General features: G+C 39.8%; 1 protein-coding gene across 1 annotated transcript; it reads left to right on the top strand.

Moving 5' to 3' along the window:
* Nucleotides 1-4,908: 4,908 nt before the first annotated feature.
* LOC135937268 (brachyurin-like) lies at nt 4,909-6,240 on the top strand. Its single transcript, XM_065480390.1, has 6 exons — nt 4,909-5,029; nt 5,088-5,154; nt 5,217-5,364; nt 5,444-5,613; nt 5,674-5,906; nt 6,020-6,240. The coding sequence occupies exons 1-6, from the start codon at nt 4,985-4,987 to the stop codon at nt 6,194-6,196; spliced, it is 840 nt and encodes a 279-aa protein (XP_065336462.1). The 5' UTR covers nt 4,909-4,984; the 3' UTR covers nt 6,197-6,240.
* The last annotated feature ends 7,451 nt before the right edge of the window (nt 6,241-13,691 follow it).

The following is a 13,691-nucleotide window of genomic DNA, read 5'->3' as shown; positions in this document are numbered from 1 at the left end:
AAATGCCTTGCATTCATCTTCTGCAGAAATACCAGCAAACCAAGTAAAATTTACAAAAAAAAAATATTTTTTCACCAGGAAGTGATCATTTTTTGTTGTGTGCGTGCTGGTAGGCAAGTGCGTGGTCGGCGAAGCAAAGCACAAAAAGCCGCCATCGCGACGGGCGTGCATAATTTCCAAATAAATAGCAGTGAACCAGCGGAAAAAGTAATTTGCAATGCCGGCTAGGGTTGCACACACAACACAAACATAGCGCATAGGGGTGTGTTCTGCACACCATACGCATCTGACGGAGTGAGTCAGCCAGCAGAAACGGTCGCACGCACATGCAAAGCTATTTATTCGCTTCCTCTGCAGCACTGATTTATTGGATGGCATTAAAATTGAAAATAAAACTGAGTGAGGGAGAGAAAGACGCAAAAGGCACTTGCATTTGAATATTATTTGCCCATGGCGAAAACGTAAGGGGGGGACACATGCTTTTTATTCGCGGAGAGCTGATTCAATTTGACAAAACTATTTATTAAGACCATTATTTAACAAATAATGAGAGCTAGCCTTGAGTCCAATAAACATTTTTTTTGCTAACATTTTGCAATTAATATTTTATTTTTTAAATAGATAATAATGAGCATGTTCCGCAAAAAATGCACTAAAAATGGTGACAACCAAAACTAGACGAAGATACGCTGGATCCTATGGAATTACCCAAGAAAATACTGATGGAACATAGTCTTCAAAGTTGAATTTACCTCTTATAGGATGCTCTCAATGACGTGTCTTCCTTAGAACTATAGCACACATGTAAGTTGATCCTGATATCGGCTTGTTAGAGCCAATTTGGATTTTGGCGTCGAGACACCAATCTCGACGCCTGCAGAAGGCGTTGAATTTTATTCAGACAGCGAGAGATTTTCCACGAAATTGGCTGTGCCGTTGGCGAGCCCATTACCTTGTCTAACGTGTGCAGATGGCAGGTAATTCGTTGGCCGTGTCTTCTGAATGCAAAGTGCGACACAAAGAGTGAAGTTGAGAGTCAAATTTCAGCGTTAAAAAGATCTCACGAACAGGCAAGATCACCGCAAACAGACATTCTTAAACGGAATTTCTTGGCTCCACGAACCCACAACTTCTTTTTATTTATTTTGCCATCGTGAAAATTTTTCACCTTTCTAATCTAATTAAAAATGTATTAGTTGACTAAGGATTTACGGATGTAAAACAAATAAAACTGCATCCATTTTCTAAAAAAAAATCCCGACTGATTAAAAATAATGGCTTTTTTCTGCTGAGGGAGGAAATCGATACAGCATTAGTCAAATGAGGACGAATGGCGAGCACGGAGCGAGAGCCCTGATGTACAATTGTAATAAAACTTGCTCTTCTTCTCCGCCGTTCTTTTCTCGCCGCACCCCGCCACGCGCACGGGTAAAATACTGCCTACTTGTGTCACTGCATGGCAAAAAAGTCTTATTTCCTTCGTTTTACTTTCTTCCCTTTCTTGCCCCGTACAAGACAAATGGCAACATATTTCTTGCGTCTGCAGCCGCGCGAGCTTGTATCTGGTGACAGTGGGCCCTCGCTCCGCCGCCGCCGCCACCGCCGCAGCCCTGTCTTCATCACTTTACGACCTGACGAAGCCAATTGCTCGCCTTGCGGCCCAACACTCGGTATTGAATCGGCTCGCCACACAATTTCACCATAATTTTTATTAGTTCAGAATAAAAAAGACTTACCTCCCCCCTAAAATGTCTAAATCGGAATAATGGATTTAAAAAAGAAATTAAAAATATTGTTTGAAACTTCAAAACAAAGATTATTTTCCTGATATTCACCAAACGATTTATAATCTCTGGAATATTAGTGTAGAATTTATGTTCATGTTTATTTGCTAGCATATCTAGCACAGCGAGATAGATTTCATTTAGCGTTTTCATTTCGTTCATTAACTATCCCATTTCGATTATAGCTATTAATTAAGTTTCGGACTTAACAGATTAACATGTGTGCCAATTTTATGCTAAAAACATTAATTGACTTCCCAAGGAAAACAAATAAATTTAGAATTATTTACTTTATCCGGGCCCAATTAGTTTTTTCCAGTAACAATATTTGGTTTTAATTTGCCAGCTATTTAGGCGTTTGAATATATTTTGAAGTAGCAAACTCTGTGCTGAAATTCAAACAAGTATTTTAATATCACAATTTTGTTTTTAATCGGCATGCGTACCCAAGAAAATTGTTTCCCAATTCTTTGAAGACTAAAAATGTGATGGATTGTGTAATTTAAATTTTGCGCGGTATGAAATTATTTGCTCGTGCCTCGTGCGATATTATGCAGAGATTTATGAATTTATATTCATATTTACTGATATATTGTACATGTATTACGGTGGTCATGTCTGCTTTTATGGTCCAAAATAATCCGTTAAAACAGTCTATTAAGTATCAGAATCCCAAAATTTCTAAGTAGCGTAGATATCAGAGCAAAATCAAGCGATCTATATTAATAAATTCGAAATAGAAATGAATTAATTAATTACACCTGGCAGAGACAAATTTTAGGTTTGGATTTACTAACTTTGCTTTTGACTCATGTTAACGCCTAAAAAGAATTGAAATATATATATATATATATATATATATAAAAAATATCAATTGAAAAAAGTCTCCATGTTTTTGCTTTAGGCTTCAAATAGAATCAATAATTTCCCTTCCTCGACTCAATTTTCTCTACTTGAAGAGTCGAAAGTCTAATTTCATGAGGATCTTATTAGAAATTTAATATCAAAAGCAGATAAGTCGTTCACGAGAGCGTAAAAATGCCTTTATTTGGAGCAAAATCCAATCGCGTGGCAGAGAGTCTCTTGGGCGACATTAGCAGGCTCATTGTGCGTGTGTATTGAGACGGCCGATCCCGGCGGAGCTGGAAGAATGCGCGCGGGATAATTTGCAGACGGAATTATGAAAAGGGTTGAGCAGAGCGCAGGGGCGCAGAGCTGGTGAGAGATGGATGCGGACAAAGGCACACAATGGGAATAATGGCGACTCGGGGCCATCTGCAGACCGAATTGGACGCGGAAATGAGCGATTGTCACGCTCGGACGCCGAGTTCATCTCTGCTAGAGATCCATTATTGGGCCTCGGGCGCTGCCGCCGCCGCCTTGATTAAAATCTGCACACACATATGTGTTCGGCTCGCAAATGACACACGCCGGGCGGCCGATTTATCGCTCCATTTGCTACCCTCTGATTCCCGCGCTGATTGAATTCGGACATGAAGGAGAATCAGCTGGCCGACAAGAAGTTCGTCGCTTCTTTGCACAATTTGTCTGCAGCTGAAAATAGCAATCTTCCGATCCTCAAAAATCGAAATACTCTACCATCAGAAACGATTGAATTACAATTTTTGCAACAAATTTATTAAAACTTTATTATTCCTGTTGACAAAATCAAAACGAATTTAATCGAATTTTAACGCCAGAACGGTCGTTTGAATATCATAAGATTTGCAACAACAAATAAAAGATAAATTATTAACAGGGGGTTTTAAAAGAAATAATAAAATAAATGAGATGACAGGCTTAGAACTCGAACAGTGCTGAATGTGCACACTTAAAAACATAAAAATTATATTTTTTTTCTAGCTTAACGTAGCCAATTATTTCCGCCTCTGCTCACACTGATAAATAAATCAAAGACATTAGGAGCGAAAAGATACCTCTCCGTCAAGTTGGTGTTTATTGAGCAGCTGCCTTGGCGGAAGCGGGCACACGGGCTGAGAAATAACAAGGAGTGCTGAGAGAAAGCAAGGGTTGGGTATCCAATTATGGTCTGCTGCTTTTTAGCCGCGGGCGAAACATCATTTCTGTAGCAACGGAAGCCGAGTGACAACGTCTCATCCTGAAGTAAATTTAATTTCCTCCGCCAACCCCGAAAGATGAGAACTCTAACGCTCTGCCTGCTTCTCCATTTCTATCCTTTATTCGCTGCAATCCAAAACGATGTGTGAGCACATTAACATAATTCATTCGAGGGGATTTAGCACATAAAGTGATTTGGCATTTTCAGTCTTTCGTTATCAGCTTTCTATTTTAAATTTCTGATTACAGTATATCTTGAAAAACAAATCGTCCGCTACTATTTTTTGACAAGTTTGTTAATTAAAAAAAAATCCCCACGGATATTTGATTAGCAAAGTAGACTGACCTGAGAGGGAAGGAAAATGTTATCCGAGCACAAGAGTGTAATGTCAAATTTTGTTTTGCACTGCTTGTTTGAGAAAAAGCAGCATTTGAAATTTCCTGGCGAGTGCGTGTGTTTGCTCGCACTGGTATAATGACGAGAAAGGGTTCAGATGTTTCCATTCGGCAGACAAAAAGACACACGAGACGTCAGCGCAGGAGGGCGACAGATGAAAAGCGCCGCACAATGCCAGCGCGCCGCACAAAACATCACATTCAGCCCCTCGTGCGCGCTTTCTGTAAGCAAATATATGCCGCGCGCGCAAATAATCACCACAGACAGACGTTTAATGTGCGTTTGCTTGTCACGGCACAATCGCCTGAATATTGTTTGAACGCTGATATTCCATCAGGGGATTGTGCGTGAAATCCAGATGGTGAGAATAATCGATTCTGATGAATAATGAATAAACCAAAACGTGTGTTCAAATGCAAAATCACAGTTGAAAGCTAGAGACAAATGACGGACGCTGAGAAAAACGAGCAAGCTTAATAGAAATCTGAATTCGGAGCTTAGTAACAACTCACGAGAGTTTTAGTCTCGTGGTTGGCCACTTTTAAGTGTTTTGTTATCAGACGGGTGATTTTCTACACAATACTTTAAATTAAGAAAAAGGCCCAGGTTGCTAATCTATGGTCTGCTTGGGCGATTGCGAGACGGGATTTGCAGCACAGGTTGATAAGAAAATGGAATATAAAGCGTGGAGTTTTGCCAACTCGTTAGCTCGTGTCTCGCAGCAATGAAGGTCCTCTTCGCTCTCTTAGCCGTCCTGGCCATTGCTCAGGTACAGTATTTTTTTTTGCTCTCAGAGTTCGAAACTTACACTTTGTTTCTATGTGCAGGCTGCTTCCGTGAGGCAGCTGAAGCCTCTCCGCCTCACCAAGCCGGTGGTGAACAATGCCCCACCCAGTAAGATATAAATTGGACCACTATATAGAATCCAAAAACTAACAAGATGATTTCAATCAAAGGGGTTGATTTCCGCATCGTCGGTGGACAGCAAGCGACTCGCGGCCAGTTCCCATACCAGGTTGCCCTGGACATCGATAACAGCGTCTTCTGCGGTGGCTCCCTCATCTCGGCTGACACCGTGCTGACTGCTGCTCACTGCGTCGATGGGTAAGACTCGCTTTTGAAAAAATAAAACTCAGCCAGAATATTCTCCAACGTTTTGACTGAAATTTTTTAACTGCTGCAGATTCTCGTCCTGGGCGGTTACTCTGGGAGCTCAGACCCTGAGCAGTGGAGCCGAAGAAGGAAGAGTCACCGTCGTAACCACCAACTCCCTCGTGCATGAGGCTTGGGATCCGTTCTTGATTGAGAACGACGTTGCTCTCCTCTTCCTTGGCCAGCAAGTGCAGACTAGCGGTCAGTGCTGAGGACATTTTTTCGTAGGAAAATTATGTCATCTCTTTTTTTCACTTTCAGAGTTCATCCAGATCATCCGTCTTCCTGCTGCGTCTAACACCGATCTGTTCGAAGGAGCCATTGCCAGAGCTTCCGGCTGGGGCAAGAGCTCTGACGCCTCCTCCACCGTCAGCGATGAACTCAACTTCGTCGACCTGCCTGTCATCACCAACGCTGAGTGCACTGATGTCTACGGCATCATCTTCGACTCCAACATCTGCACCAGCGGTGCTGGCGGACTCAACATTTGCAGCGTGAGTAATTTTTAAGTCATTTTTCTCGGAATTGTGTTGTAATTAAGATTTCTTCAGATTCCATGCGCCTATTTCATTGTCATCAAATAATGGTTTTCATTCCCATATTTCAGGGTGACTCTGGCGGCCCCCTGGTCTTGGCTGAGGCTGACGGAATTCTCTCTCTCATTGGAGTGACCTCTTTCGGATCATCTGGCGGCTGCCAAATTGGACTTCCAGCTGGATTCTCTAGAGTCACCTCTTTCCTCCCGTGGTTGGCCACCAACTCCAATGCTGACATCAGGCCTTAAATATAACTTTACAAAATAAATAATAAGTGCCAAATCTGATCAAACCATCTTTTTACATTCATCTCCCATTTTCCAATTAATTGATTGTACCCTAAGTGAAAAATACTTATTCAGGTCTAGATATAACAGCAAGAAATTAAGATTTAGAGAGTAAGAGAAGAACTCACACGGTAAATCGGTTGATTAAAATCACGAGACTGCTCTCGTGAGGACGAACGCGTGACACGCTTTTATTTCTGGTTGACATATCGCCTTTTATTATGCATGCCTGCTTTGAGTAACGCATTTTTGGCCGCAATTATAGCTCGTATTGTGCGTTTGGTGTTTGCTTAGGGCTTCATTCAGTGACCAATATTATATATTTGCACAAATACGCAGCTGCGACAAGTACGCGCGTTCGGTTCGTTTTAATTACGGCGCTTGTGGGGCGCTTTGAAGTGCAGTGTGGGTGATTCATAATTCATGAACAACGCTTTGTTGCAGCGTTACGACTCTGATTTATTTACACATAAAATGAATAATTTAGTTTCGCAGCAGGTAATCCGCATCTGGATTCTGAACTGACAGTTAGAAATTAGACCTCATCAAAGTAAAAAAGGATTTGCAAAATATTTTTGAGAAGGAATTAGCATATAAACAACCATGACTCACAATCAGAAACAAAAAAATTGAAATCCATAAAATCATGTTTCAGCCAGCTTCTTGTGGCCCATTCGATTTTTTTATAAGTAAAATGTAAGAGGTTCGCTAAACAGTATTAATATTTGGCGAAGCAATTGACAATATTGAGAACCGTCTTTATCACTGTACTGCTCAATTTTAAAGTCTTCACTTTTGCGTGTAGTCTATCAGATAGATTATTTTTCAATTTAATTTCTATCGCAATCTAATCGGTCTAAGTCCATTTTTTCTGCTCAACGAGACAATTGCCTGAGTCAATTGTACAGAAGATCTCTATCAAACCAAAATTCAATTATTGCGACAGTATGATTAAACAGGATCAGTGGGCTGACCGGTTTATTTACGAGTTGTGTTTGCTCTGCTCGTCTGCAACAATGCTTGTTAATAATGCCTGCGGTTGCCTATAGATCAGGCGTTCGGCGGCCACGGTGAGAGCAACCGAGGCAGAACAACCACCTGGACGTAATTCACGGTCGGCTGATGGATGACGGTTGTCTCTGCTCTTCTTGAAAGGTCGTCGCTAGAACCAATTAATCGCTTTGTCCCAATCAATTGCTGGTGCTAATAACTGTTTGCACACGAAGCCAACACACGCTGATCGATGCTTTGAACCCGATGAGGTGGAGACGTGCTTTTGGAACATGAAGTCAAATCGATCAAATGAATAGAATGTGGTACAATAGACGCTTTGCAGCCTGTTTCTTTTTATAGCGTAATAAATATTTGAAGATTTGTTGGAAAGTCACTTAACAATAAGATGCATCACTATGGCTCAAAATAAATATAAATATTTTTGATATGCATAGATGTGTGATAAACAAATTTACTTCTATCATACCCTCGACTGTGATATAGAGGAATCGTTACTGTGTCTCAAGCCGCCAACGTAGAAACGAGCATCAGTGAACATTGAGCTCCATATTGGGAGTTGCCTGTTGTACACTTTGTTTATAGTAAATATTTCATTCATTCAATTATACAGAATAGTCTTAAAAAATATAAACAGTCAGACTTTTATTGAACGTTTTTGCCATTAATATAGATGAGGTGATTTTTTTGTATTGTTTCAGCGCGACAAATTCAGGATGTATACAATAGCCAGATTGAACCTGAAATCAGAGTGGAAATTCCCCAACTTAGTTAATGAGTTTTGTTATCTGATGGTGACTAAACACACAGAATTTTTAATCAAGTTCTAAATTATTATTCTCATTTTCACAATATTGAGCAGACAGTCCCCTCTATGTCACTAAAATGAATGATTAATTTATTACACACGACGATTGTACAACAGACATAATATACATTTATATCAAAATACAATAAATACAGACGTTCATAATTTCAAAATTAGTTACTTAATTGTTAAGTGTTCGTTGTGAGGAGTACAGACAGCATATATTTGCCAATAAAAATTCTAGATCACTCCTCCATGAAATGATTTAATTTGTGGAAATGCCGACGGCTTACTTTACAGCAAGTGGCACGTAAATTGGAAAACAAAGTTTCGCGTGCATTTGCACTTGCTCTGAAGAGGTGAAGGATTGATTATCAAGTTCATTTGTCCTCCCTGTTGATTCGATCAAGATGCAAACTAACTTGCACACTTGTACGTGTCAGAAGAAGTTTGCTGCTGGCTGGCAGGTACCACAACTCAATTTTCATCCTGGATAAAAGTGCGCTGACCCACATTCGGAAAGTTGCAGTGGGAGGACAAAAGTGAAGGCGTGCTTACTTGCACTTAGAAATTCGTGACGCAATGACGCAAAACGTAATTCAGCCAAAAGGGCGCACACGACACACGTGTATCTCTTCTGGTGGCGAAAATAATTCAAAACGAGGCAGGCTGTCTGCTGCAGAGAGAGAGAGAGAGAGAGAGAGAGAGAGAGAGAGAGAGAGAGAGAGAGAGCCCTATAATTTCGCTGCTTTTTCCTGCTGCCACGCCGAGTCAGTGTACACAAACACACTGGTCACTCGCAGTGGATTACGGCGGTGCCATAAACGTTATTATTATTGCGAACAGCAGCTCCTCTGCTATGGTGGATGATGGTCGCGTTTCCAGACTGCACCAAGGGAATTAAAACGGCCAACGGCTAACAAAGCCGCTGCTGCTACGCTCCGGCCTAAAAGGTAATTCGCAGAGAAAAGAAATTTGTAATTAAACCAGCAGCGACGCCACTTACGAATGGTGCGCCCTTTGTGCAATCTTCCTCGAGGCTCAGCTCAAGCAGATATAGGACAAATCAGTCTTGTCTGTCTTGCGTGCAAATAAAAAACTGGGAAGAAGCCATGTGCCTGGATTTGGAAGAACCTGATCAATTCAACGAATTTTGTCGTAATCACGAGAGAACTGTCTACGTTATCTGTATATATGCATTGCTGTTGTCTTATATCATTTTTTGCAATATAATGTTGTTCAGGGAGAGGAGCTGAGAAACATGTGGATGTTCAAGCTAAAATTAAAAGAACAATATATTGCCGATATATATCGAAAATTAAATAAAAATTTATATTACTATATAGACATTACTGCTCGTAATGCTATATTGCACCGCATTCTCTGCTTTAAAATTGCATTATAATGTTTTTACAAATTAAATCATGCATTTTAAAACTTTTCTTTTCCAGAGAGGAAAAGTCGACTTTCGCGGTAGACGAAAACGAGACTAGCATGCACACGTTTACAGGCGTAGACCATTTTTAATTAAAAAGTCTTGATTCGGCCGGTCTGCTTATCTTCAAACAGGGGTGAGTGGAAGTAAGAGGCTGACGCAGGGCGGAAACCACTTTTGTAAAACACAGTTTGTTGGGACTTTTCGATTCTCCGCAGCGAGATAAGGAACACCCTCGCTCCTTTGTCTTTTAATAAGGAGAATTAAGCCACACCTTATGCCTCCTTTGTTCAGAGTGCTGGTAAATTTTTATCACCCCTGCAAATTGAGCAAACGCACAAAAGCAGAACGGCGAGGGTGGAAAGAGCATAACGGCTCTGAATAAAATACTCTCTGCCGCGCGCCGAAGAAAAATGAGATGCTGCTTTTTATCCTAGAAAATGTAGTGGAAGTGATACGGAACGGAAACTTTTGTGTGCTCTCATATTGATGATGATGGCGCCATTAGCGGAAATCATCCCCCAAGTCACGGGGTGAAAAATCGAATAAGAAATTCCATCAATTTTTCAACGGAAAAGAGTGCGTGACTTGAAAATACTCCTTAAAACCGTCTCCATGATGAAAGGTCACTTTACAATTAGATTTAGATATTAATTTTGAGCGATTTAGCCATTCTTAAACCTCAAAGATTTAAACAGATTAGAATCCTCCAAATCAAGATTCCTAAAAAGAGCTCTATCCGTATCTAAATTAATAAAATCCAGGCTGACATACAAACTAGAAGACACTGATTTCTGTGCAAAAGAATTGCAAATAAGATTTTCACTGCCGGAGACTGATTCATGGCTAACCAGAATTTTAAGGCCTCCGAGATCGACCCGGGTTTTTTCGCCACCTCCGCCATGGTCATCCAAAATTGGAAGGGAGCCCTTTTGATTAACATACATATGTTCACGAGACAGGCTTGCCACGGTTTTCACTATTTGATTATTTGTAAAAAATTTACCTATCACCCTGCGCGAGTGAGGACTGCTGTGAGTGCAAATTCTGTGATAAACCAATCAATGTTTACCATTTCCTTGAATGTGACAAGAACAATTTGACATTGTGCCAAGCCACCAAAGCAAAAACTGATCTGTGATTTAATAATAATTATTCTGTATATGTCTGTTGTACACCTTTGGTGTCTAATAAATATTTCATTCATTCATATTAATTTTGAAGGTTGGAATTCTCCATGGTTTATTTTTTGCTGTGGATAAAACCATTGGAGATATACCTTAAGAAATAAATTATACTATATTTTTAAAAATCAAATTACTTTGTCCACAAGTAAATGGCCCCCTTTATAAGTGTAACAGTGCCTGAGCAGTGCTTCCAAGTCATGAGCTATCCGTCTGTGGAACGACTTGCCGCCGAATCTGTGTATGAACGGTAATATTTTTGTTGAATACTGAACTGATTGACTGATTTTATTTTCCCCTCTGTTATTAAAACAAAACAAAAATATTTTGTTCTGTTTTTCTTGTTGTGTTCTGGATGTGGGGATGTATGGGGCATAGTTGCTCTGTTGATCCGCAATAAAATCACTTTGAACCTACTCCCTCTAATAGGAATCAGCCTCCGTGCTAATCAAACAAGGCTGTGTTGTCTGACACGAACTGCAACCCCCGAGAGAGGCGCCGTTGGTCCGTCTGTTTGCTGACCCCAAAAGGTCACGCTGCCACACACATTCGTGCCACACGCGACTCGGTAATTATAATTCGTGGGTCTCACACTTGACAAAACGAGTAAATATGTATGCGAGCTACTAAGAAATGAATAAAAGATTAAGCCGCGAAATCACAGAGCTCTTTACTAGATCTAAAATAGGCAAACAAAAGGGCTCTGAGAATAGTCGCATGCAAATGAAGGGCTATTTGTTCTAAATTCGGTGCTTGATTCAACGAAAGATGCTATTGCACAAAAGATTAGGATCCAATGGTGGCCATCTTTTCGCCTCCCCGTACCGAGGTCTTTTATTTAAACGCCATACATTTGTCCGTAAAGCCAACTGGAAAGGTGCGAAAACTAGCAAGTGGCATCTCCTACCAGCCCGTTGACCTGTTTGAGTATTTCGAGTCACCAAACTGGACAGTTTCTGTGTTTAATGCATACAAATTGGTTCAGATGAAGATATGGGGAGTCTGTTCTGCGTTGTCCAGTCTTATTCACAACTATAGTCTTGCAACTTGCAACATTGCAGGACACTTTTCCACAACATGAGCGAATAATAATGTTTCGCCTGTTGCAATTTTCCTCCTTGCCGCACTTTTTTTGGTATTATTATTCTAAATGTACGATTTTATATCAGAAACAATTTTAGCTCTCCTCGTCATGAAAAGTACAGCCTGAAAATAATGATAAGATAGCATTTAAAACACTTACATCAATTTGGCAATCGTACTTGAAATACAAAAAGAAAACACTGCCCTGAGTGATCACGTTTGAAACGGTCCGTTGGGCTGAGCGTACCAAATTTTGGTCTCTGCTATTTTCAATTTATGCACTTTTGATGTTTTTGTGTTGACGCATATATCAGAGCAGATGATGTCGAACGACGCCTTTCTGTGGGAAATTTCAAAAAATGTTGGCTGCCAAAAATGGGATCTCGTACAGGAAAAATGAGTAAAAAAATCAAAACTGAAGTGTCATATGCGTTAGGAATTTTTATTCAAAACATGAGCTTATTAGCTAATAAGAGCTATTCAAGCAGTGCAACCTTTTTAATTTAGTTTTTTAAGTATCCGTATTCCAGGCAGTCACAGATAACAGATGTGAAAGGATTTCAGTCCAATTTGTGTCACCGCACTAATCGCGTGTGCTTCTATGTGTGCTTCATTTCACGCTTGCTTTAAAATTAAAAAATTAATCTAATTTGTAATTACTTTGTTTTAGGGTAATAACATATTAATTTGTAAATGTTTATTCAAAGCAAAATACGTGTAAATCAATCTTTAAGTTAAATACATTTTTATTTTAGTTTATTTTCAACAAAAATTAAGGACTGCATAGACTTTTTCAGTATTTTATTTTATGTATGATCTATGTATATTATTGTTTATTCTCACAAGCTGCATTTAAGCCATATAAGGTATTATTAAAACATAGTAAGAAACGGCTAACTATGCTAGCAGAAAACTGCAATTTAATCTCTCGCTGCAAAGTCCCAACAGAACCACACTTAAGTTATCACAATACACTTGCCACAAATAATTCTTGCAAAGGGTGGGGAATTCTGCGACAGTGCAGTCCTTTAACTTGGGTGGCATAATCATTCCACAACAAAATCGTTGACAAATAATAAATTTCAATTCGATGGCACACTATGCTGTTAAACATTTTCAAAATGCCAAGAGAGATGAAGCGAGACTGTAGAAAATCGATATTCATACAAATTTTCGATGAGGTTCAGTGGAAAGAAATTTGCATAGGAAAACATCTAACACAAATAGAACTGACTCGGGTGCAGACGGCGAGCAGTCATGATTTTTTGCACAAAAAGTGGTGGTTGAACAAAGTTAAAATAAATCCTCTTGCCGTTTTGCCACTCGACCGGCTTTTTGCTTCTTTTTGCCGGACGTGTATTTGCAAGAACACGTTGTCCCACTTTTCCATTTTCTTCTGCTAACTGCACCACCAGAGTTTAATGAGACACGTGTTGTGTGCAATAAAAGATCTCCGCGGCGCGAGTTTAATACCGCGCGCGCGCCTCAACACAAGCAGAGAATCTAAAGTTTTGCACTTCATTTCGCGAGCTCGGAGTTTTATTTAAGGTGTTGCGGGAGAGTTGGAACGGTGCCAAGAAAAAGCCTTAGAGCGGGCAGTTAAACAATTATGCCACCAGCTGATTGTGAAATAGAATTAATGTAACTGTGAGGATTGTTTAATTAATGTATGCGTACTTACAAATTTCATACAGAAAAGTTGGATTTTTTCTGAATAAATCTTCGAGGAATGCATAAAATATGCTGTAGAAAAAAAACCAGACTTGTCGTTTCTCGTTGTGTTTACAAAAACCTGTAAACCGACCTAGACGGAAATCATATTTTTTCCTAAATTAGTAAATTTCACTTTAAAATATATTATTGGATTTCCAGTGAGAGAAGAAACACCTTGAACGTGGAAAACTGTTCTCGAAATTATGTTGATACTTTTTTGGG

The sequence above is a fragment of the Cloeon dipterum genome, chromosome 2, assembly GCF_949628265.1.
Source record: "Cloeon dipterum chromosome 2, ieCloDipt1.1, whole genome shotgun sequence".
NCBI classification, from domain to species: domain Eukaryota; kingdom Metazoa; phylum Arthropoda; class Insecta; order Ephemeroptera; family Baetidae; genus Cloeon; species Cloeon dipterum.
This window is presented reverse-complemented; position numbering and strand designations above follow the sequence as displayed.

Coding starts and splice junctions, on each gene's coding strand:
- LOC135937268 (XM_065480390.1), top strand. CDS start 4,985: ATGAAGGTCCTCTTCGCTCTCTTAGCCGTCCTGGCCATTGCTCAG. Junction 5,365..5,443: donor GCTGCTCACTGCGTCGATGG/GTAAGACTCGCT, acceptor TAACTGCTGCAG/ATTCTCGTCCTGGGCGGTTA. Junction 5,614..5,673: donor CCAGCAAGTGCAGACTAGCG/GTCAGTGCTGAG, acceptor TTTCACTTTCAG/AGTTCATCCAGATCATCCGT.